The 26460-nt window shown below is 40.2% G+C and overlaps 2 protein-coding genes, 1 long non-coding RNA gene and 1 pseudogene across 4 annotated transcripts in view; 1 reads left to right on the top strand and 3 right to left on the bottom strand.

Annotated features, from left to right (window-relative positions):
* LOC101685476 overlaps positions 1–26460 on the top strand; it is an 81316-nt gene that overhangs the window by 41562 nt on the left and 13294 nt on the right. The window lies entirely within an intron of this gene.
* Positions 11887–14980, bottom strand: CCER1 (coiled-coil glutamate rich protein 1). Its single transcript, XM_004748559.3, has 2 exons — positions 13079–14980; positions 11887–12586 (listed from the first exon to the last, which is right to left on the bottom strand). The coding sequence occupies exon 1, from the start codon at positions 14454–14456 to the stop codon at positions 13161–13163; it is 1296 nt and encodes a 431-aa protein (XP_004748616.1). The 5' UTR covers positions 14457–14980; the 3' UTR covers positions 11887–12586; positions 13079–13160.
* EPYC (epiphycan) overlaps positions 18599–26460 on the bottom strand; it is a 38567-nt gene continuing 30705 nt past the window's right edge. The window contains exons 6-7 of the mRNA XM_004748558.1: positions 25550–25645; positions 18599–21080 (exon numbers count right to left, since the gene is read on the bottom strand). Of these exons, the coding sequence (XP_004748615.1) occupies positions 20910–21080; positions 25550–25645 (267 nt within the window). The 3' untranslated portion in view covers positions 18599–20909. The remainder of the gene's footprint in view (positions 21081–25549; positions 25646–26460) is intronic.
* LOC123392863 lies at positions 19143–19370 on the bottom strand (annotated as a pseudogene).

The following is a 26460-nucleotide window of genomic DNA, read 5'->3' on the forward strand; positions in this document are numbered from 1 at the left end:
TAAGAGGAAAAACATGTATTTCAGTGAATGAGATGCGCCGCCTAAGAAACACAGATAAAGTGTTCCTAGTATGTATGTTTTTGCATGATTTATTTAATTTTGTTCCTAAGTACCATTAAAGCTGCATATACCTCTTTTTTTATGCATTAGGGCTTGACTTCTAATTTTTTTCCTCCATATCTGGAAATACTTTTAGAAAATAGAGATCCTGATATTTGACCTTTGTGGAAAATTTGTCGATTTAAAATAATCAGTCATTTCATTAGTACCCCAAAAATGTTTGAAAGCCCCACATACTAAGGAATTCCCTCTCACTTAAGTCTTAGAAATTAACAAAAAACAAGGTTCCTTAAAGCCCTTTGTTTCTGAGCATTTTTGACTAGGTTCTCAATCACAGCAAGTAGGGTAGGAGATAGTGTAGTTGATTTGGATAGAAATGGGCTAATTTTCTTTGCTTCAGTTTCTCGATGGTTTTCAATCACAGAAATTTCCAAAAGCATATTTAACATGAAATACGATCCAAGCAGTAATCTTACTGTGCTATGTAACAAATATGCAAACTTGAAAGAAAGCAACAGATTTTTTTTTTAAGATTTTATTTATTTATTTGACAGACAGAGATCACAAGTAGGCAGAGAGGCAGGCAGAGAGAGAGAGAGAGAGAGAGAGAGAGGAGTAAGCAGGCTCCCTGCTGAGCAGAGAGCCCGACGAGGGGCTCGATCCCAGGCCCCCATTCCAGGCCCCTAGGATTATGACCTGAGCCGAAGGCAGAGGTTTTAACCCACTGAGCCACCCAGGCGCCCCGAAAGCAACAGATCTTTAAGTTAGGTTTAAATGGATAATTTAGCAGCTATGAGAAATATATATCCTGTGTTTTTTTTTTTTTTTAAGGAAAAGCTGCCAACCTCAAAAGTTAACTCTTAAAAAAGTCCCTAAAAATGATTTTACATTAAATAATGTTCCAAAGATAACTTTTGGTTGATTGGATTCTTCCAGGTTATCAATTTTCAATGTGTCTAGACTTACGGCATAGGTAAGAGTCTAAATAGATAAAAGACAACTCGTGGGTTATTTGAAGAAGTTTTATTGTCCTGTGCTTACCCTCATTAGATCTATTTTCATACTGTTTGGTGACTGCCTATTAAATCATCAGTCTTCCTCAAGAAATGGTAAGCCCCTTGCAGGCAGAGACTATATTTTTTACCTGCCGTCATTTCTAGAGTGACATTTGTTTAGTGTCTGTTCTGATTAATACCCATAGTACCTACAGGTGGTTAAATATTTTGGATACAACCCTTAGCTTTACCTATAGCTCTAGAGTAGTCCCTAATATTTTAGAAAGTGCACAAAACACAATGGGTGAATGAATGAATGAATGGCTTCCCAAAATGGACCTACCCTTTGTTTTAAGTATACGTTAAGTGAATGTATCACTCTCTCCTACATGCAAATACTCCTTGATTAAGTCCACCTACTGTAAAGGTATGATTAATATTTGTAAGGCAAAGGCAGACATAAATTATTCTTATCCTTTTTTAGATGATCACTAGCCTCTATAGCCTGCTATAAAGCATTTTTATAGGTAATCAATCAGTAATGGCACACCAAAAGGAAAGTGTCATATGAAATTATAAATGTGTATATATGTATTTATATATATAAGTATATATATTTGTATATGTGCATATAAATATAGTCTTCGGAGTAAGTAGCATATTTGGAATTGGAATAGAAAAAAATTCTTGGGGAGCTCGGGTGGCTCAGTCAGGTAAACATCTGACTCTTGGTCGCAGCTCAAGGCTTGACTCTTGGTCGCAGCTCAAGGCTTGATCTCAAGAGTTATGGGTTCAAACCTCACACTGAGCTCCACGCTGGGCGTGGAGCCTACTTAAAAAAAAAAAAATTCTTAGGTGCATTAATAGGAATAATAAGTTAATCTACCTGGATAAGTAAACTGGACATCTGTTCATTACCTAATGTTCATTACCACGTGTAAGATATGTAATATATGTTCAATTTAGTGATTCTGATTCTCTTCTGCTTGCAAAGTAGCTGTGTTCTAAACTTTAGTGTCCTATAGTTTTCATATAAAAATGGCTAAGAATAATGAACCTAAATGATGAAAAAGCTGCATTCTAAAATACACTTGACCTCAAGGATTTCAGTAAAATCCTTGTGAATCTGCCTGGTGTATGTAATCTAGACCAATCAGCTTTCTCCCTCCAGCCCCCATCAGCAATGCACCACCACGTATAATCCCCCTCAAATCTTACCTCTCTTCTGTTTGCACAGGCCGTCTCTTTTCTTCTAAGTCAACAGCTTTGCTAAGCGGGACAAACTAATCCATGCTAATATATTCATTCCATATTATTCATTGTCAACTCTCTCCTGATAAGTGCAGAATGTAAAAGTTGATTTATAAAGAAAAAAAAATCGTCTCAAACTGAAGGAGTGGTGAGGTTTAAGGAAGGGTGTTTAAGTTAGAGAAAACATAAATATGACATTGACTGATAGAAACTATTTTGGAAAAAGAATTCTGAAGCACAGTCAAATTGAAATTCCTTGTCTGTTGCCTTACTTAGGGCCGGGTCTGATGGTAATGAGTAGCAGAGGAGCTGTGACACTTCACATAGTATTATTCCTAGCTAAGTCCTTATTTTCTGTGACGTTTCACCCACATTTCCCATTTAAATTCCCGCCTCCTCTAATTCCTGATACTCTCCTTATGGTGAACATTTCTCAGCTTTTACACTTGGACTCTTCATTATATGCAAAGCTTTCAACTGACCTCCCGATATTGGCTACGGCTTTTATTTTTTATACCGTATTTTATATTTCCCCCCTACCAGTGACAGCCCTGCATTCTTGCCCCGCCAACCGCTGACAACTTTCCATTCCCACCCACTTCCATTAGTGACAGCTGATTCCTCATTTAGAGAATTAAGAATTCTGCCGTCAGAATGTGCTTTCCACTTTCACCTTAAAAGAAAGGAAAAAGGGGCCAGGAAACTGTTCTAATGATGTGAATATTCCAGCACGGTTTGGCACTCTGCTGCTTGCCTCTCTTTAAAAACGTCTCATCCCATAAATAATTTATCACAGAACCTCTGGACATCAATTACAGAGACTCAGCATTTTTTCAGGGCAGGATTACAATATTGCAGTGTGGCTGCCGGAGTTTGACTTTGGATGTTTATTCCAAGGGATGTCCTTGAATCATCGGAACTGAAATTGAAATTTCATCATACTCAACCCCCTCCCCCTTCCTCATTTCATGGAGCAGAGCAGTGACACAAGAAAAACAGTGCGGGGGCTTCCAACTTCAGTCGTCTGTTAGCTTTGCACCCTGGACTACGATGGTTCCCCGCTCAGGAGCCCGTCAGCTTCAGCTTCCTCGCTGTGCTAAACTAATTGGGTCTGTGGTCCTGACACCAGATAAGGACTAGGCCAGCGCTACTTTAAACGTGACATAGAATTAGTATTTTTTTATAAAGATTTTGTTTATTTATTTGATAGACCAAGATCATAATTGGGCAGAGAGGCAGCAGAGAGAGGAAAGGAAGCAGGCTTCCTGCTGAGAAGAGAGCCCGATGCAGGGCTCCATCCCAGGACCCTTGGATCATGACCTAAGCGGAAGGCAGAGGCTTTAACCCACTGAGCCATTCAGGCACCCCTAGTGTTTGTTTTATTTTTTAAAATATTTATTTGAGAGAAACAGACCGAGATAGCAAGGAAACATGAAGGGGGAAGAAAGGGAGAAGCAGGCTTCCCGTCAAGCAGGAAGCCTGATGTGGGGCTTGATCTCAGGACCCCAGGATCCTGACCTGAGCAGATGTATAACTGTTTTGAGCCACCCAGGCTGCCCTAAATGAAGTGTTGAAATTTCCAAACCAGGTACTTGAAACTGCAGAATTATGAGACGCTTCAAATGTAGTTGCAGGTGCACTTTAAGAGAATTGTTGCTGTGAATATTATCAAGGTGGTTCCCATTCATGATTCTGTGGCCTGACAAGCTAGAGCCATGAGCTTCCTTGTTACATTAAAGGACTTTGTGTTCAGTTCCTATACAGATCTGTCTGTCCATAAGGACCTGCCCATCGGATGACGCAGAGTTCTGGGTACAAGAGATGATCTCCAGGCTTCCGGCTGAAAATGGTTTTATTACACACATCATGAATAAGTCGCTATGCTTCCCTGTGGAGAACTACCTAATCACCAGAGACCATTTCATAGATTCATTTTATTTTTTTCATAGTATTAAAAACATGCCTGGAGGGCTTCCTATATGCAAGAGTCTGCACTGAAAATAGAAAATCAGTTCTTTGCCCTGGTGGGGAGGGGGATTCCCTAGGCAGAAGAGAACTATAGAAAACCAACTATAACTTTAAGATGGTAATAGAATTATCAATGAAGAGAGTATGAAGGAAGTAGAAAGCAGGAGTACCTGCCCTTCGTGGAGGTGCTCTGGGCATTACATAATGAATGCATTACTAAGGAAGTTGCTATTGCGGAAACGACTTCTCAGACTAAGGCAGAGCCAATCCTTAACACTGAGCTATGCTCCCAGTACAAGTGGTGAAGCAGCTGAAAAGAGCTGGAAATGGGACAATAATAAAAATATTAATTGTACTCTGGATGCTGGAAAAAAAAGCAGGTTTGTCTCTTTCCCTCATAAGTTGTACTCTAATTATTGTCTGTGATCATTAATAAATTAAGTGATGCTCAAGTCCCAGGAGGTAACTATCACAAGTCTTTCACTTATAACTAGGCCAAAATAACACTGTATGTCAGCTAATAGAACTTAAAACGTTAAACTTCTTATATATACAAATATAAAACTAGGCCAATGGACACATACGCTGATTTTTATTTCTCGGGATTAAGGTATTAAGATTGTTTACTTCAGCAATTTGGATTTATAATTTAAGCATAAAGATAAATTCCAGGGGCACCTGCGTGGCTCAGTTGGTTAAGCAACTGCCTTCAGCTCAGGTCATGATCCCAGGATCCTGGGATAGAGCCTTGTGTCAGGCTCCTGGCTCAGCAGGGAGTCGGCTTCCCCCTCTTCCTCTGCCTGCTACTCCACCTGCTTGTGCTCTCTCTCTGTCAAATAAATAAAATAAAATAAAATAAAATAACCTAAAATAAAAAAGAAAAAAATAAAGTTCAATTCCAAATTTGTCTTTTCTGCTATTGATATTAAAATAAAAACAAATTACTGTATAAAATAGTGTTATAAATGCCAAAAGGAGGGCGCCTGGATGGCTCAGTCAGTTAAGTGTCTGCCTTCAGCTCAGGCTATGATCCCAGGGTCCTGGGATCAAGCCCCACATCGGGCTCCCTGCTCACTGGGGAGCCTGCCTCTCCCTCTCTCTCTGCCTGCCACTTGCCTGCTTGTGCTCTCTCTCTGTCAAATAAATAATCTTTAAAAAAGCGTCAAAAGGAATTCAAAATAGATTGTAATAATACATTTAGATAAAATTTTTTTATCACTATCAGATAATAATCCATGGAAATCCAAAAGTCTTCTGGGTCTGTTTTCCTTCTTTTACAGATTTCAGGAGTCAAAAAGACCCATTTTACTATCATTAAACACCGAGATGCTTGGTGACATATTCAATTAAGTTATACAAATATTTTTATATGGTGCTTCATGCCAACATCTCTTCTCTATGTATTAATATATACGTGTCCCCTCAAAATGCATCTGTAAACACAACAGAAACACCCTGATCATTAGTTCACATCTTAAAGTATTTCCCTTGCCGCTAGGTGGCGGCAACATATTAATAGTAGGAAGAACATATGTTCTGAAAGAGGGCAAAACTGAGAGTAAATAAAAGAAAGTTTAACTTTGTTTTTGTATTTAAATATTTGTCCTGCTATATACTTTGAGGTGATGAGTTTATTGCAGGGAATAGTGTGGAATTCACCAAAGAAAAGAAAGCATGCTTTATTTTTTTTTTTTTTTTTTTTTTTTAAATTTTTTTATTTTTATAAACATATATTTTTATCCCCAGGGGTACAGGTCTGTGAATCACCAGGTTTACACACTTCACAGCACTCACCAAATCACATACCCTCCCCAATGTCCATAATCCCACCCCCTTCTCCCAAACCCCCTCCCCCCGGCAACCCTCAGTTTGTTTTGTGAGATTAAGAGTCACTTATGGTTTGTCTCCCTCCCAATCCCATCTTGTTTCATTTATTCTTCTACCCACTTAAGCCTCCATGTTGCATCACCACTTCCTCATATCAGGGAGATCATATGATAGTTGTCTTTCTCTGCTTGACTTATTTCGCTAAGCATGATACGCTCTAGTTCCATCCATGTTGTTGCAAATGGCAAGATTTCATTTCTTTTGATGGCTGCATAGTATTCCATTGTGTATATATACCACATCTTCTTGATCCATTTTTATTTTTTAAAAAAGATTTATTTTTAGTTATTTTAGAGAGAAAGAGAGCACAAGCAAGGGGAGGGGCAGTGGGAGAAGGAATTTTTTTTTTTAAGATTTTATTTATTTATTTGACAGACAGAGATCACAAGTAGGCAGAGAGGCAGGCAGAGAGAGAGGAGGAAGCAGGCTCCCTGCTGAGCAGAGAGCCCCATGCGGGGCTCGATCCCAGGACCCTGGGATCATGACCTGAGCCGAAGGCAGAGGCTTTAACCCACTGAGCCACCCAGGCACCCCGGGAGAGGGAATTTCAAGCAAACTCCCCAGGGAGAGTGGAGCCCGATGTGGGGCTTGATTTCATGACCCTGAGATCATGATCTGAGCCCAAATGAAGAGTTGGTCACCTAAACTGCTGAGCCACCCAGGGGGCCCTGATATATATATATTTTTTAATTTTAAGGAATAAATAAAAGATGAGCATTGACTTTGGAAAGTCCATGGGGGTGAGAGAATGTAGATCCACTCAGTCCTGACCTCAGCTTGCCGTTTTTTATTATCTCTCAGGGAATGTTCCAATCGAAAGAAAGTTACAATAGCAAAAAAATACAATTATATTTAGTAGCATTATAATTTCACTTTTGGTAGTGTTTTTAATGGTAAGTATTCTATAAAGTCTAATAGTGGTTTTGGTGAGAACTGGTAAATTAACCCCAGTAAAAAGCCTTGAATTACTAGAACTAAAAGTAACGTGCTAAAAAATCTAAATCTATTCATAGGAATCCCCAAATATTTCATGATAACAGAAGTATCAAGCATTATAAAAAGTTCAAATGCCACAGGAAAACAACAGAAGATGCTAATACTAATAGCTAAAGACAGAACCTTCAATAATGTCGTAGCACGACGAATGATACCCAGGGATCTTACAGCCCTACAAAATTACCCACCATTCTTGTGAATATTTTCCTAACATAAAAACTTGATTGTAATTTAATTATAGGTGAGAAGCAGCACAACATCTAAAACTATAAATTATCCCAATCAGGTGTTTTGTTTCTCATCAAATATGTGTATATTGACACATATATAAAATTATTAACAGTTTCTAAGATTGTCATCATATGACTTACATAAACTATTAAAGTACCACTACGAATTATAATTGAGACAGAGTATCGGTATCGGTATCTCTTCCTTAGGTAGGTACCATTATTATCAACCCTGCACTGAAGAGACTCTAATTCTTTCTCCTATCCTTCGAATTCAGGTCAAGCTTATAAAAGGAAATTTTTTCCCACACAGACCGTCTTAAATAAGACAAGGGGAAGAGATGTTCCAGTAATACAATGGGCCCATAACTTTAAACTCAGAACGGAGGACTTGGTCCTGAAACAACTACTTCTTTGAATTTCAGGTCCTTCGTCTGTATTAGGAAAATTAAGCATTAGTCCCCAGTGTGGCTATATGCTTAAATGCGATAATGCATGTTAAGAATCTTGCATATGCTTACATGGTTTTTGAAGTATTAAGATTTCTGTTCTGAATAGTTGATGTATTCCACGCAGGTATTTAATATTTATTGGAATCTTCAGTGTCTTTAGGCTTAGCGTAAGATAGAACCTTCTTCTTTAAGCATTACATCAAAACCCATGTTGAAAAGACACATTGGCTGTATGAAAAAGAATGAGCCTGACTTGAGTGGATAATTCTTGGGACTAGCTATTAAAGTATTAATGTCAGCCATAAGAAAGAAAGAGACATCACTGAGCTGGCATGAGGGGGCGATGATAAAGAACAGAAGTTCTAGCTGCGGAGATTTAACTGATTTTCATAGCCCCGCCCAATGGTAAGTGCAGCTCAAAGAAATATATCTGGTTAGTTATCCACGGGGGAAATGAGACAGTTAATGTGTGACTTTGGTATTTATCTTGTGAGGGTTTACATTTATAGTTGCTCCGATTACTTAACAAGTGACTTCTAGACAACCCATAATATGTCAGTGGTCTCTGAACCTGAATGTTTATTCTGATAACCAGTAGTATCGCGGTCCTGAGTGTTTGAGTATTGACCCACGTCGTCTTCAAAATCTCATTTAATCTCATGAGGGGGAAGAAAACAAGAAGCCAGAATTTCAGGAACATGCCTAAGGCCACACAAGTAGGAAATGATAGACGTTTCGGAGCTCCAGACTGTGATCTTGATCATTGGCTTCCCACGAGGGCTCTGTGATGGCACAGAGCCCTCCACTGCAGAACTTCTAGGTCCCTCATGAGCATGCATAGCACTTAAAGGTCTTGCTATGGAGTAGATTTCAACTCAGTAGGTGTGGGTGGAGGCTGGTTGGTGGAGGTTAGCTCTAACAAGATCTCAGGTGATTCCAATACCCTATGGTCCGTGGACTACACTTTCAATATCCAGGCACCAGACCACTACATCTGCACACTGCTTTAGCAGGAGCCCAAACCGAATGTCTCGGGCAAGCTGGTTCATGCTTAGTTTAGTGCTCACAACTAGAATATCTAGATATCTTAGTCCAACAGAATTGCCATGAGATGACGTTTCCTGAGCCTCATTAATGAACCTGAGCTGATCTAATGTTCAGAAATGGACATGATTTTGATTATAGGGTGAGCTTTAGCATATAATGATTAACAGTGATAGACAGTCTATACTTCACTTATTTATTTATTTATTTTTAAGATTTTGTCAGAGAGAGAAGGAGAGAGCACAAGCAGAGGGAGCAGAAAGCAGTAGGAGAAGTAGACTCCCCGCTGAAAAAGGAGACTGATGTGGGACTCCATCCCAGAACACTGGGATCATGACCTGAGCCGAAGGCAATTACTTAACCCACCAAGCCCCCAGTCTCTATACTGCACTTCTTAAATATTGGGTTATTTGGTCTTCAAGGTAGGTCTGAGTGGTAATGGAGTATGACAAGTATTTTTGAGGAAAGAGACCCAAGACAAGTGATGACTGCCGTGAGTCGCTTTTGCAGCTATGACCACACAAAGATGCCCAAATTCTTCTCTTCTGTCAGCTGATCTTGATGTTTGGCTATGTTCCATTAACTGATTAAAAGTAAATAGATGCAAAAATAAATAAAAAGCAAATAGACACAAAATGATAGTACTGAAACAGGTAAGATGTGGCCACATCCTTATTTTGCTTTAAATACACAGATAACCAAGGCCGAAGGAATTTGGAAGCATTAAGGGTAATTTTCTATGGTTATTACATTAATAAAAACCTATCTCATACAAACAACAAAGCTGCATATATAATTTTATTATGCTGCTAAAATCAAAACTTATTTACTTATTTATTCTTATTTACTCCCAGGCCCTGAGTCTTATTTACTCCCAGGTAAATTTTACTTATGTAATCCCAGGCCCTGAGACCACCTGTGAGATAGCTGTACCATTTTCCTCCGAGACCCTCCGAGTTTGGTGTGGCAGAGCAGGAAACTGGTTATTTCACCTCTTGTGTCTATTTTAATGAAACTAAATATGTGGGAATTCCTTTTTTTCATATGCAGATGTTAAAAGTTTTATGAAACCATACTCAGAATTCAGAGTTGATCTCTAAATGTCAAATGGTAAACTATCCTTAGAAGACTAATATTTTCACAGAAAAAAAAAATCCTTTTGAGTTACTGTGGAGACTAAAGATAAATCAAGAAATGCTGTCAGTCACTAGGAAAGGAAAATGACCAAAGTCTCTATATTTAAAAACACTTGAGGATAGACAGCAAAACTTCTTATCAAGCCTGGGCTTTCCAAACATATTTGTGATTTATAATGTTAATTTTCTCCTCATTGACAAAGAATACCTCCGTTCTTGACAGAAATGGCTGCACGGCTCCTCTTTATCACACTGTGTTCACTCAAGCTTGAACTGACTTTAATAATAGGCTTATGGGGCGCCTGGGTGGCTCAGTGGGTTAAGCCTCTGCCTTCAGCTTAGGTCATGATCTCAGGATCCTGGGATCGAGCCCTGCATCGGGCTTTCTGCTTGGTGGGAGTCTGTTTCTCCTTCCCCTCCCCATCCATGCTCTCTTTCACTATCTCTGTCTCTCTTAAATAACTAAAATCTTTTTTAAAAATTTAAAGAATAATGAGCTTACTTTGAAAAACCGTGTTTTCTTTAAGTGTACACTTATAGCTCAAACTAAAGACTGGGTTTATTCTGAGTTCATACCGATACCCCTGAATGTCCTGTGCAGAGATTCTCCATGGGAATGCACCAAGCGTGCTAAGCAACAATCCCTAGGACTCTGTCATTAGATGGTCGTGGGTGGGGAGGTGTCTGAAAGTGTTACTGATGGGTGTACCCGGATGACTAGCCTCCCCCCAACCCCAACATTATTTATTTCATATAGAAGGGACCATCACAATATCTGGCTAATAAAACAAAGAGTTCAGACAGAATTATCAGGGACTAATCATTTTCTTCCTTCATTAAGTTTTGCCGGTGTCTTTCAGAAGATAGAGGTAGCACAGAAATGAACAGATAATAGAACTTTGGCCTACCTGCGTCACTTTCATCGGCTGTTCCTCTGGGACACTGGTAGTTCCCTCCTCAGTTCCTTAAAGACACCAAGCTCTTCCTAGCTCTCCGCCTTCAGATTCGTGCACGTTCCCTCTGCCCACAGTTAATATCCCCAGCTTTACTCTTGGGTTTCTTTGTGATTTATGCTTTCATAGTGATGCATTTCCTTGGCATTGCTTGCACTGACTAATTTGTCTACCTCATTTAACGTGTCTTTTCTACTAAACTATAAGCAACGTGAGAGTAGGAATTTTGTTTTTTCACCCCTGTATCCTTATCACAATTCACATTGCTTGGCCCCTAGTAGTGCAGTAACTATTTGTTGAAGAATGGGGTTTGGGAAGTAGAGGAAATTGCTGAGGCACTGCTCATGTTTATATCCTTTACAAGGGCTAGTGAAGAATGCCTTGTGCCTGTGGAGGCAATTAATGTGTTAAATTTTTTGAAGGCAAAAGTAGAATCTTTCGTAATAAAAGAATTGTGTGATGTGATTACGAAGAAATTAAATCCTAAATGAAAGCCTAAATCCTTAATGAGAACACACTTATGATGAATATTTGAATGTCTTGGATGAAGTATTTATGAGCTATGATTTGCTGGGATTTGTGGACCAGTCCCAGGAGCGGGCCTCTTGGCTCTCCCCTATATACATACACTAGAATAGTGAGAGTACTATGGAAACCTAACTGAAATTGCCTCTCGTAGAAAGTCATGATCTTTTAGAGTATTATTAAATATTTGGTTATCCACGGCTGTAGTTTGGAGTGTACAGCACCATTTTAAAATTCTTACAATGTGTTAGTTGTTGCTTCTGTCCATCCTGTTGACCACGGAAGTATTGCTGAAGAGATTTCTGGTGTTTAAATAATAAGAAGTGAAAAACAGAGTACTTTAACACTTTAATTTTTATTTTATTTTTTTTAATTTTCCAAGAGCTTAAGCTTATTCCCCTCAATGCTGCAGTACCCTGGGCTATATGAGTAAAAAGCAACATCCAGGTAAGATACCACCATATGGTCTCCACCAAATAAATACTAAAATGTGGCTCAAATTATACTTAGAAGTACAGTTGGTCAAAAAAGGTAATTTCTGAGAAATCAGGTTCAAATTCTTCATCTAGGGATATTCTGGAAATATGCTATGGATGGAACTTTTTATTAAGTTATGAGAATTAAAGGCCCAGGAGGAAATGTAGTATTACTTCCTAAAAATGTCCGAATAAAAGCTATTACTTCGAATAATGTGTTCATAGATAATTGTTTAGACATTAGAAACAAGCTCACACAGGCTTGCACTTACACATCTTTGTTTTACTCTCCTTTATGAAGGAAGACAAACTGGGAAAGAAATAAGATATTCCACCCCCAAAGGCCAGTAATCCTTAAAAAAAAATCCATTGTGCAAAAACTATTTTTATGGTTCCTGTGAACTTATGACAAGGAATATATCCAGGAACAAGGCTTTGAAATCTAAGCTATGTTCCATTGTTTGCAGTTACCTTGGATTTTAACTAGATGTACAAGTTGACTTCTGACCATGGGGAATCCTCTCCATGCATGGATTTATGGATTGTTGAGGCCATGGCAGATAACCAGTTCCACAGAAGCAACTTCATGCTCTTCTGAGGAAGATCCATAGCACTGTGGAACAAGGAATATAAGTGAGCGATGCCACAAGAGACTGCAAATGGGGTTATCAAAATACAACCCGCAAAAATGAACTCTGAAGGTGGAGAATCTACAAGGAAAAATACTTAGTGGTTTCACTGTTATGTGAAGAGCACTGAAATTCAGTAGCCATGGCATGTGCTTCTTCAGCATGTAAACAGCCAACCTATCTGTGGATTCCAAGCTCATTAAGTAGACAGTTGAATAAATTTGTTAAAAAAAAAAAAATCAGCATTGCCAGAATTAAAAAAAAAAAAAAAGTCAGGTGTCTAGAGGGGGAAAACACCAAATGAAACTATTCAAACTGCAGTAATAAAATATTTGGCCTTTAATCATGTCCAATTAAATTGCATTTGAAAGCTCCCCCTCCCCCACCCGTAGTCATAAAGAAACACACCAATTTTTCAACATTTTATAATGGCCAAAGAAGGGGTTTACATAGGTATGTTTATTAGTGGAACTCACTTTTTAATTAGTTTTTAATAGGTTGCTAGTCCATTTTAGCCTTAAATCAGTTCCATCCCATTCTCAATCCCTTTCCTGAGGTCTAACAGTTAATGTCGTCGACCATGAGGAGCGCTTCCTGGGGCACTTTGGGAATCATCTGCTTGGGGCTTAAATAGGGACAGTTGATAAAGTTCTCTCTCTCTTCCTCAGCCCCCACTAGGAACGATAAAGGCATTTCTAGAGGTAAAGGATTCTCTTCCTCTCTCGGCTCCTCTTCCTCCATCCCCTCCTCTTCCTCTTCTATATCGTCCTCTTCCTCTTCCTCCTCCTCGTCCTCCTCCCCCTCCTCCGCGCAGTCAGCGTCTTCGACCTCCTCTTCATCTCTGGCCTCTGCCTCCTCCTCCTCCTCCTCCTCGCTCTCCTCTTCCTCCTCCTCCTCCTCCTCCTCCTCGCTCTCTTCTTCCTCCTCCTCCTCGCTCTCCTCCTCCCTCCCGTCACACTCCTCCTCGTCACACTCCTCCTCGTCGCACTCCTCCTCCTCCCTCCTCTCGTCGTCGTCGTCCTCCTCCTCCCCAGACTGTGCGGCGGGAAACCCGTGCTCCTCGTCGGGGTCGGGACTGAAGCCCAGAGAGGGATTCTGCGCGAAGGGGTACAAGGTCTCCCGCGGCTGCGTCTCTTCCTCGCCGCCGCTGGGGGGCGCGTCGTTCCCGGAGGAGCCCCCGGGCGAGGCCGCGTCGCGCGCCTGCGCCTGCTGCGCCCGCAGCGCCTCCTGCTGGCGCTCCAGCTTCTCCTGCTGCCGCATGTCCTCGTAGATCTGGTTCATGATGAACTGGGTGGTGTTGCGCGGCGCCCGCATGCCCGGGGCCCGCCACCCATACAGGTTGACCGGCCTCAGCAGGGTGCTCAGATCCACGGGCGGGCTCCTCGGGAAGGAGCGGCGAGGGTGGCGGCGCAGGCCGCGGCCCCTGCGGCCCCAGCGCTTCTTCCTGCCTGGGGGCCTCGCCCAGCCGGGGTTCCACGGCCCGCGACAGCAGGAGCAGCAGCAGAGGCAGAGCGGGTGCACACCAAACACCCGGATCACTTGCACTTGGCCGGGAGGCTTCCAGAATCCGGCCGGAGGTGGGCGCCAGGGCTCTCCCCAGCGCCCCCAGTTGGAGTACACGGCCCAGTAGGGCCGTCGGGGTGGTTGGAACCAAGGGCCCGGACCGTGCTGTTGCTTCGGCTGTTTCCTGGGGGGCTCATACTCCGACTTGGGACCATAGCGGTGGCGCCGCTGGTTTATGGGAGCGCCTCTGCGCCTTCGGTGGCAGGTAGACCAGGTACCCAAGGGGACGGAGGACGCCCAGCCGCCGCCCAGGTTGAGAGGGTCCTCCCTGTTGTCCAGGGTCTGGGTCATCGTCCAAGGAACTCCCCCGGAGGGCTAAACAGAAGCGTCCTAGAAGCTGTCGTCGGTTGGCCTGATCTGAAGGTCTGCAGAGCCTCGTCCGTCTGGGCAGCACCACGTGCCTGCTATTGGGAGGGCAACTTTCTCTCCAAGAGGACCCCCTTCTCCCTCTTCTCTGCTTGCTGGATCGCTCTTCCTTCGTAATCTCTTGTCTTTCGCACCCAAGTTGTCTCGCCCAGGTGGGTTGGGCGGGACTGGGGCTGGGTAAGGATGGTGGGAGAGGAAGGTGTTGGTGGGCGACGCACGGTGAGACCCGCTCCCGGGTCCCACACACACCCGCCTCGGCGGAGGCGCGGGCTGGGAACCGGGGAGGCAGGGGCTGCGCGTTACCTTGCTGCTCCCTCCCAACCCAGGCGCTACACCGTCGCTGTCCTGGCGGGACTGAGCCGGCGTGGGTGGCTCCGGCCTTTAAATACCGGCCGGAGGCCCCCGCGTGCCCACCGCGTCCTCGGTTGCCCAGGGCGATAGCCAATTGGGGTCGAGGTCGTTCTCGCTGTGCGAGGAGCGGGTTCCGGGTGGAACGAGGTGCCCCGTGAATGTTCGCAGGGGGCTTGTGACGCAGGTTTTGAAAGCGGGAAAGAGGACCCTAGGGGGGTTGTGCTTCCCAACTCAGACAACATTTGAGGCAGTTAATTTGAAACTTTTGTACCACCCGGAGGTGCGGGGATAAAGATGGACCTTGAGCTGAACCCCTTGGAAGGGGGAAATCTTGTATCTCGGAAAACTCATGTCTTACACCTTTGGAAGTCGAGAGGATAGAGGGAAAGTGCATAGAGTTAGAAAACGGGACCCCACTGCTTACCTTAGGGCCTGTGCACACTCTTCTGACTTCTAGGGGGTTCTAGTGCATCACACGTGAAACACGACCACCACCATTTATTGCGTGTGCTTGCAGCAAGCATGAGCTCACCACATGTAGTCCTCACACCCGTAGGCTCTGTGTAGTGGGTATTGTTACGGCGCCTCACAGATCAGGAAATTGAGAGGTTAAGTTACTCAAGCTTGTGGGCATGAGGAGCTTTGGGGCTAGTATTTAAATCTAAGCCGGGTTGGCCCCCAAACCAAAGTCTTAACCACATGGCTGCACTTTACTGCCCATCCACCTTAAGTAGGACTCTTTCGAGGAGTACACGAAATCCTTCGGGGAAATGCTTTGCTAATTGTCATACAGCATGTGGTTGTCCACTAATGAAATCAATAGTACCAGGATATATATAGTGGGTTTACTCTTGAGAATAGAAATATGCCAGAATAGAATATACGTCTTATAGTAATAGAATAGAATAGAATAGAAATATACGTCTTTTGGTAAGTCCCTTTGTCTACCAGACAACACATACATTGGGAGTCTTTATAACATTATGGTTGGGAATATGGGCTTTGATTTAAATTAGCACGAACCTACTCTGAGGGATACAGTAACGGTGGATATAGGTCATGGTCCTTAGGCATTCATCCAAATCCATAGAATGTACAATATCAAGACTGAACCCTAATGTGATCTATAGACTTTGGGTGAAGATCATGTGTCAGTGCAGGTTCCTCAGCTGAAAGGCACCTACCCTTCTGATGAGGGATGTTGGGCATGGGGGAAGCTCTGCATGAGGGAGGAGAGGGAGTATATAGGAAATCTCTTTATATGGGAAAGTATATGGGAAACCTACTACATTTTTAATATGAACTTAAAATGGCTTAAAAAGTGAAATCTATTCAAGAAAATGTGCTTCAACTTCGATTCAGCAATGACGAACCTCTGTGAACCTCAGGCTCCTAACCCATATGGAGTGTAGAGTTATAATGCCTATTCCACGGAGCTGTGCTAAAGGTTAAGGTATTTCCTTAACGCAGCCAATGCAAGTACCCCAGGAGCGTGCAGTAGCTGTTAGCTATCATCATTGTCATACTTAAATAGGACTTTAAAAGAAGTTGATACAGTGTATGTAAAGATAACCAACCCTGTGCATGAATGCCCAAATCGGCACCCCTGCCCTTGTGCCCTTTTCTTGTCCCATTTATTAGAAACATCAAGGACTAGCTACCATGATCGATCCTAGAGAAAACCACCTCAGAGTGTATTTTTTTATTGCTTTCCTGTGGTGAGTGGAATGATGGAAAATGGAACATTGCCCAGTGGGCATCCGAGTCCATGCAAGCCTCCAGTAAATGATGGAGAAGTAAATGTGGGAAAACCCCGGAAGCCTGCAAAGGTCATTTAGGCCTTCCTGGTTGAAAATGGAGAACAGGGTGGGGGATCTTGGATCAGGACTCCAACCGCTGCCGTGGGACCTGTAGACTCCACAGGCTTCATCCAATTTGGTTTGCTCTGTGGTTTGCTGGAGAATGGCCTGCTTGACTTCAAGTGCAGAATGCTGACACTTCTAACCCCCAGTGTCCCTTTCTGGATATAGAACCATGCATCAGGCTATTACTCTGCCCTTACTCTGCTTAATTCAAATTGGAATGCTGATATTCCAGATTTATTTTTCTGGGGACCTATGTGGTTATACCTATTGGGTTTTAATTGGGAACTTTAGAAATTGACCATGTTGCTGTAGTGGATTTCTCATCAATTTCTTCTTTGTTTAAAAAAGATTAACTGGGGCTCCTGGGTGGCTCAGTGGATTAAGCCGCTGCCTTCGGCTCAGGTCATGATCTCAGTGTCCTGGGATCGAGTCCCACATCGGGCTCTCTGCTCAGCAGGGAGCCTGTTTCCCACTCTGTCTCTGCCTGCCTCTCTGCCTGCTTGTCATCTCTCTCTGTCAAATAAAATAAATAAATTCTATTTTTTTTAAAGATTTTTATTTTATTTTGCTTATTTGTCATAGAGAGAGAAGTGAGAGCAAGCACAGGCAGACAGAGTGGCAGGCAGAGGCAGAGGGAGAAGCAGGCTCCGTGCCAAGCAAGGAGCCCGATGTGGGACTCGATCCCAGGATGCTGGGATCATGACCTGAGCTGAAGGCAGCCGCTCAACCAACTGAGCCACCCAGGCATCCCAGTAAAATAAATAAAATATTTAAAAAAAAAAAAAGAGATTAACTCACAGAAAATAAAAGCATTGTTCCTGTATAGTTTCTTCCATGGTGACATGCATTTCATATTAATTCTTCTTATTAAAGAACATTAGCATGGTATTGTTCTTGCTCCTTCCTTACTCTTCTTAAGAGAAACAGAAAATTATGGTTTATGATTTGTAGTTTTTTTCAGTAGACTGGCATTGTAATTCAAATTGTTCATGTATTGGCAAATCACCCAAGAAAATTACCACCAGAGCATGTTAAACGTAACTTTAAGAAATGCAATTAAGGAATTTTAAAAGACCTCTTTTAATTAGCCCATATTCCTTAAATACTATAAAATAAAGTGTTTTAATATGTAGTATTAGTTTTCTACTGCTGTGTAACAAACAAATTCTCACAAACTTACTTAAAATAACACACATTTGTTATCTTGAATTTTCAGGTGTTGGGGGCCCAGGAATAGCTTAGTTGGGAGTTTAGTTGGGTCCTCTGCTCAGGATCTCACCAGACTACAGTCAAGGCACCTGGCTGGCTTGGGTTCTCATGTGGGGTGCTCCATTTGGGAAAATGTATGGCAGAATTTATTTCCATGTGGCTGTGTAAGTGAGGGCCCTCCCTTTTAGCTGTCTGTCGGCTAGAGGATGCCTTCAGGTTGGAGGCCACCCACAGGTCCTGGAGGTTGACAGCCATTCCTAGAGATTATTCTCACTTCCTTGCCATGGGCTTTCTCAGTAGGGCTGCTCATTCCTTCACGTCAGCAAAGCAGATCTCCCTAGTGCTTCCTAGCACAACGAAAACACACACACACACAACACACACACACACACACACACACACACACATATGCATGTGTATCATAGTATGAGCTTGATATTGACATTAATGACATCTGCCATCTTTGTCATATTCTGTTGGTTAGAAGCAAGACCCAAGGTCTTACCAGCATTCAAGGGGAGAAGGTTACACAAAGACATGAAAAGCAAGAAATGTAAGGTTCACTAGGGGATTACCCTAGAGGATTCACCACACAGACCAAGTAAATTGAGTAAAATACGTCCTTCATATCAACTAGTATGACTTTATTTGGGAGACTTGAATAGCATGCAGCATTCTGAAATTCCATTAAATGCTGTATGAAAGCATAAGTTACGCTATGCTTTATGTTATGCAGGATGTTACACTGTTAAGTTGAAAACACACTGCTATCTTGGTGTTATTTTTTGTGCATTTGTGTGAATTGAAAAGGATGAATGCTAACACTTGATGGCAGTAGTAACTCATTCAAAATCCAGTCAGTGAGAGCCCCCCCACCCCGCCCCCCCATATACAAAACAAACTATAAGAAGATAGGTACTTCATTTTTATATTTATCAAGAATGGCATATTTAAATTATTCCAGATTGCCAATATTTACTATCCTTTATTCTGGTGCAGTGTAATTGGGTATATTTATTAGATTTTAGCATTTTTCAATTGGCTTTTGGAAAGCAAGCCTCTGCTAATTAAACTTATAAATTAAAATTTTTTAGAGAGAATTTGGATATGCCTGAGAAATTTAGTCCGATAAGTAAAACTCAACAAATATTTTTTTATATCCATCTTTGTCACCTCTTAAGTTCTACGGGCTATGAGAGAAAATAAATGGAATGCATTTTATACACTCTCAAAAACTTGCCTTTTGCAACCCTGAAGAGATCCAAGCAGTCATTTCAAACCAAAAAAGTAAGCGCCATCTGTTGGTCATAAAAGCTAACTACAAGGTATTAAGTCTTCCAGCCTTTCAAAAAGTGAGATGAACTGATAAGAACAGATACTACACTTGATCTTAGCCAAAAGGCCGAGAATGAACTCATTAACGTAGTGGACTGATATGTGCTTTTCAGAATCAGTAGTGCTATACGTGCTGATATGGAAAATTGTCAAGAAATATTTTTAAGTGAAAGAAGCAAAATTTAGAATAGTGATTACCTCTGGTATTTAAAAATCCATGTTTACATGTTAGATGCGTACATAATGGTGATGTGTGTGTGTAGACCTGCACATGTATTTTTGTATAAAAAAGGGAAATTGTTCAGGGCACTTGGGTGGCTCAGTCAGATGAGTGACAAACACTTGGATTTTTAACTCAGATCATGATCTCAGGGTCCTGATCTCAAGGGGCATTGAGCCCCGCGTTGAGCCCTGCTGAGCCCCATGGGTTGGGCTCCTTACTCAGTACAGAGTCTGCTCCAGATTCTTTCCCCTTTTTTCTCCCTTACACAGTACCCTCCCCTTGCACTTCCCTTCAACAGAAAGCTTCCCATTCCCTCTCTCTCTCTCTCAAATAAATAAATCTTAAAAAGTTTTTGTTTTTCATGAAACAAGTACAGGTTTTTGTTTGTCATGAAAACTTTTACAAAAGCACGCAAGAAACCATCGCCTAGTTATTTCTTGGGAGTAGAACTTGAGGTTTGCGGAAGGAAAGAAAATCACCTTTCATTGTATATTCCTCTGTCATTTTTTGTTTTTTAACCATGTCCCTGTGTTATGATCATACATTTCAGAAAGAACAACTTTCCTTCGCTTCTTCTCTAGTGTGGTGATCATATCATCATCTCTTTTCCATTTTCTAAATTTTATTTTGTTCACAGGCACAGAAATATACCAATAGGATGATTTGATTGTTATCCAGTTGTGTTAGAGTGATAAGACAAGCCTAGGGTCCTCTACAGCACCATCATCTTATGAGATATAGCAATAAACTGCCATTTAAGCAAGGGTCTAAAATGAGTTCTCAGATCTCATTAAGGTGAAAAAAATGATTTTTTTGAAGTTCATAATTAAATATTTTTTCAAAAACTGAAGGTATGTGATATTGTCGATTATGATTATTTGCATGTTGTGATTATAATGGGTATTTTCCCACAAGGCCATTGTAAATTTTGAATTATTTTATTGTCTCCTTCATTCTCATGAATAAATTTGGAAACAGAAACATGCTTTAGTTAAAAAAGCAAAGGAATAGAAAAGTTTAAAAAACATCTAAATCTTGGCAATGCACCTAAAGTGTTCATTTTGGTTTTTTTTTCTTTATTATAGACTTAACTTGAAATTATATGGGAAATAAATCCTTAAAACCTGCAAGTTATATGGGATATACAAGAGTATCTATGAAATCAAAACTAATGTTGTCATTTAGTTTTGCTCTTACTGTACATCATTTGGTTTTATTCCTGACTCACCTGGTGTTTGCTTAACATGCTAAATGTCATGATACCTTAAAACTTTCAGTCATACACCATGTTTTAGAACACAATTTGCAAGTATCATGCTGAGTTTCTGTTTTTGAATAGAGCAGTAAGAATTGTTCCATTATAGTGAGTGTCATAATGCTAACCATGATCTGAAATTAGACAAGACTTCCAATAGGCAGACGAGGTAGGCACAGGTAGGCTTGAGGAGTTTTGCTGAGATTGATAGGGTTTCCATCTAATCGAATATCCTCCAGCGCCTTACGAATATAAGTTAAATTTTTAACATTGCAGAAGGTGTCTTCATGCATCTCCAAGATGTTGTTATTCTAAAAGAGATGGCAATAAATGATAACACAAAATATGACATATGCTTATTAATGATTAATAACAGTGCATTTGGCTTCACCCCATTTTAATTCTTTTGTTCCTTCTCTTATCCAAAAATGCATGTTATGCGATCATTATGCCTTGAGCACTTTCTAGGCTGTGGGGATTAAATCACTGACGATTAAATCACTTGCACTTGAGTAGTAGGAATGTTAAGTTAGGAAGTGAGAAAACAGAGGTAAAGAAAAAGCTATTTCTAAAACTGATGGGTCTTGTGAAGGAAGAATGCTAACTGAGGAAAGTTATCTTAAAGAGATAGCAGTGGAGCAGAGAATGGACTAACACACTGGCATGGAAAGAGCCAAGATAAGAGCATTGCAGGGAGAGAGAAGACCACGGTTCAATTTGAGTAATTACCTTGGAATGTTCAAGAATGGGAAGAGAGTCAACATGGCTGAAGCAGAGTGAGGGAGAAAGTGAGCAACTTTCAAGAAGATAAGCAGGGCCCAGAAAGACATATTTAAAAATAACTTTGTTGGGTATATTTCACACACCATAAAATTCCTTCATTTTAAGTATACAGTTCAGTGGTTTTTAAGATAGTCAGAGAGTTAGTTGTACAGCCATCATCATAATTTAATTATTTTTTAAATTTTTAATTAATATTTTAGCCATAATTTAATTTAAGAACATGTTAAACCCTCTACATATTAGCAGTTATCCCCTCTGCCCATTTTCCCCTATCTTTAGCCCACGGTGACTTCAAATCTATTTTCTGTTTTTATGGATTTTCCCATTTTAGATATTTTCTATAAATGGAATCATAGTTCATCTTCTGTGACTGGGTCTTTTCACTTAGAACTGCATTTTCAAGGTTTATATATTTTGTATCATGTATCAGTACTTTGTATTTTATTGCCTGATAATATTCCATTGTGTGGATATGCCACATTTTTATCCATTCATCTGTCAATAGAAATTTGGATTTTTTTTCTGCTTTTGGCGTTTATGAATAATGCTTCTATGAACATTTGCAAACAAGTTTTGTGTTCACACGTTTTCAGTTCTCCTGGGAGTTGAACTGTGGGTTTATACTAACTCTATGTTTAACACTTCAAGGAAGTGTCAAACTTCTCCAAAGTAGCCGCACCATTTTAGATTCTTACGACAATGTATGTGTTTCAATTTTCTCTGAATCCTAACCAACATTTGTAATTATCCCTCTTTTTTATTTTAGCCGACCAAGCGGGTGTAAGGTGGTATCTCATTGTGGTTTAGTTCATGGCTAGTGTATTTAATACAACTGACATTTGGTATCAATTTTATAACCTGCCACATTGCTGAACTCATTTATTAGTTCAAATGATTTAGTGGATTTCTTGTGACTTTCTATATAAAAAAATCTGTAGATCAATTTGGGGCCCATTTAAACCTTCCAAACCATTAATATGGACTATCTTTCCTTTATTTAGATCCCTTTCTCCCCAGATAAAATTATATACATTTAAGGAGTACAGAATAATGTTTTGATATATGTATACATTGTGAAATGATTACCACAATCAAGCTAATTAACACTTCCATCACCTCCCATGGTTTCCTTTTGCATGTGTTTCTGGTAAGAACACTTAAGATCAAAATTGAAAATAAAAGGAACACTTAAGATCTACTCCCAACAAATTTCAAGACCACAATAGGTATTCTTAACTATAGTCACCGTGCTGTATTACATCTCCAGAACTTATTCACCTTAAATAACTAAAACTTTATATTCTTTGACTAACGTGTTCCGATATCCCCCAGTCCCCACGTCCTGGCAACTGCCATTCTACTCTCTGCTTCTTTGAGTTTGACTTTTTTAGATTCCACATATAAGTGAGATCTTACAATACGTGTCCATCTGTGTCTGGCTTATTTCACTTAGCATAATGTTCTCACCCATCTTGTTGCAAATAGCAGAACTTCTTCTTCTTTTAAGATTGTTTTTCTTTTTTAAAGAATGAAAAATATCCCATTGTATACATATACCACAATTTCTTTATCCAGTCACCCATTGATAGACCCATGGTTTGCTTCCATATCTTGGCAACTGTGAATAATGCTGCAGTGAACATGAGAGTGCAGATGTCTCTTTGAGATACTAACATTGATAAGTGTTATTCATTTCACTTGGGTTTATATTCAGAAGTAGGATGGCTGGATCATCTGGTGGTTCTGTTGACCTTTTTGAAGACACTCCATACCATTTCCTTTAATGACTATACCCCTTACATTCCCTCCAATGCTACAACGGGTTCTACAACCTAGTCAACCTTGTTATCTTTGGTCTTTTTGATAATAGCTATGTAGTGAGATGACATCTCATTTTGGTTTTGATTTGCATTTCCCTTATGCTTAGTGACACTGAACATCTTTTCATATACTGGTTGGCTACTTCTATGCTTTCTTTTAAGAAATGTCTACATAGGTCCTTTGCCAATATTTTAATTGATTTTTTCGTTGAGTTATTTGAGTTCTGTATATATTTCTGCTATTAACCCCTTACCAAATGTATGGTTTGTATATCTCCCACTTATAGGTTATCTCTTCTCTCTGTTGATTGTTTCCTTTGCTGTGCAGGAAGCTTGCAACAATATTGTAACATTCAGTCTACAAGTCTTGTATGTTTTTTGTTAAAATTATTCCTAGGTGATTTATTATTTTGTGATTAATATATTTTCAGATTTTTCATTTGTAGTGTATACATACACAATATTTGTATATTAATTTTATTACCTACGACATTGCCTAAATCATTTATTAGATTTCTTTTTTTGACTCATTGCTTATTAGGGAAAGTGTTGTTTAATATCTTCATATTTGTGACTTTTCCAAATTTTCTTTGTGGCTAATTTCTATTTTAGTTCCATTGTAATCAGAAAAGTACTTTGCCTGATTTCAGTTCTTTTCAATTTGTTGTGGCTAGTTTTGTGGCCTAGTATATGACCTTTCCTGGGAAATGTTCACTTGAGAACCATATATGTTTTGCTATTATTGGGAGGAATGTTCTATAGATGACTGTTAAGTCTAGTTGATTTTTTTGTGTGTTTTTAAGGTGTTCTTGAACTATTTCCTAGTTGATCTTATGACTGGTTGTTCTATCCATTATTGAAAGTGGAGTATTGGAAGCCCCAACTTATTGTTAAATGGTTTATCTCTCCTTTCAATTCTGACAGTTTATGCTTCACACATTTTGAGGCATATTGTTTATAATCATTAATATAATAATGCAATAATGGTTAATGAGTGTATAATTATATATTGTTAGGTAAATATATGTTTATAATCATTGACTCTTTCTGATGGCTTAACCGTCTTCTCATTACAAAGTGTCTATAAGGAATAAAAGGTTTTTAGTGCCTATGTGCTGTACTACTCCTTCTGATGCACCATTAATAATAACTATGCCTTACATGTAAGTCCTTACCATGTTCCCATCACTGTACCATTCACTTTGTCAACTAAAACTGTGGTACAAGGAGGCTCAGATATTTTGTCTAATCTTTAGAGAGGATGAGAAGTAGAATTTAAGTCTAGGGAATCTGCTTTTGCCAGAGCATTCATTCCTAATTACTGTACTGTATTTTGACAAACTTTTTGAAATGAATCAAAATTGGGGATTTTTATATAAACATTAAAAATAAATATGGAGGACAACATAAGTTAAAAACAGCTAATACTGGATATTGATGAAGTGATCATGACAAGAGAGATGCTTAAAGGTACACTTAATGCCGTTTTAAGCCTTAAAATAGGGAATATGAAGCCAATTACTTCTAGTTAAATATTGTATTATATACACAAGCCCATTGTGTTTGAATACAACATCAGAGACACATTTACTTTGTAGGGTCAATATTATCACAGACAACAGTAATAAAATTTAATTCAGAATTACAAAAACACATTGGAAACACATTTTCCTAACCCAGAGAGATGGAAGTCTGTCATCTCTCAGCAGATAGGAATGCCCTAGGATTGAGTTTAATTCAATACATGAAACTTAAAAGTAAAAGCTAAAGTTGACACATTTTTCTCTCCTGAAAGCTAGAAAATAAATTAGATTTCTCTTTCTCCCATTTTCTCTTCCACTTCCAAATCTTACACATTTCTTCAAGAAATGAAACTTTCAGTGTTGTTGGTATTTTTTTTTTCCGAAAGTAATTTTGGGTGCCAGAAAGATGCATTATGATTTGACAAAGACTGAACATCTTTAAAGACTGAAGTCATTATCAAAAAATCAGTATAGACAGAGGCATGAATGTACAAAGACCTTGCGCTCCAATTGAGAGAGAGAGAGGAGAAAAAGGAGAAAAATGGTGACAGTGTGTCAACAGACCATTATAAAGACTTTCTGTGTCCTGACTTTTTCATCTTTATTTTTGTTTTACATGGAGCTGTTGGGCATTCGTTACTGGTGGAAACCTACCTGGAGGTGAAGGGCCCGTAGGTTTTCCGGGAGCGGCAGAGGGATGTGGTCCAAATTGTTATCAGTGAGGTAGAGGTGATGGAGATCAGACATATCCTGTAAACGTTCCAAATGTAAGGACTTAGTGGAAATTAGCGGTACTGCAGTTGTGTTTTCCATTCCCTGTTCATGCAACTATTTGTAAAATAACACATGCCGGTCAAGGTCTTGTTTTGCAAAGACGAAGCAGATCAGTTCCCCAGGTGACTAGACATAAGTCAAATGAGTTTTGGAAACATTAACTGTAAGTGAATATTTCTGGATGAAAATATAAAGAGCTTCTCAAGATCTTCAAAGAACCTTGCTTTGCCTACTCTCACTTTCTCTGTTTAAGCAAGGCAGTGTCTTCCCATGGGAGACATTTTGCTGAGGGGTTTTGAGGATCTGGGTGAGGCAGAGGAAGAATGGCCTTTGTGTTACAGGGACAGATAAAAGAGAGTTTCTCTCCAACAAAATCCTGTTCTCTCTAGTACAAGTACTAGGAAAAGGACAGCCTAGCAAGAAAAAAACAAACAAACAAACAAACAAACAAACAAAATTTAGACAATAATAGGTCCACTCTAGACAAACACCACAGAACAAACCATGACTCACCACCACCCATGCCACAAAAGCTGAATGGGGAGACTGAACTTTGACCCTTGGCCGGCTACAGTGAGGTGTCCTAGCTCCCTTGCCAACCAGAATTACAGGAGAGCTGGTGGAGAACCAGGACTTCGGTCCCTGCTCTGCAATAATGGGTCCACATCGCCCCCTGCACTCTCCCCGTGTCCCTTCAAACAGGATTTTAAATTTGTTTATTGGAGTTTAGAAGAGCAGCTTGAATACAGTAAGAGTGGATAAGAGAGCTGGCTGGTGAGTGTTCTCGGGCC

The sequence above is a fragment of the Mustela putorius genome, unplaced genomic scaffold (genome assembly GCF_011764305.1).
Source record: "Mustela putorius furo isolate JIRA1106 unplaced genomic scaffold, ASM1176430v1.1 tig00000640_pilon_pilon_pilon, whole genome shotgun sequence".
Classification (NCBI taxonomy): Eukaryota; Metazoa; Chordata; class Mammalia; order Carnivora; family Mustelidae; genus Mustela; species Mustela putorius.

Excerpts from the sequence above, each read along its gene's own strand:
- CCER1 (XM_004748559.3), bottom strand. The coding sequence starts at position 14,456 with ATGACCCAGACCCTGGACAACAGGGAGGACCCTCTCAACCTGGGCGGC.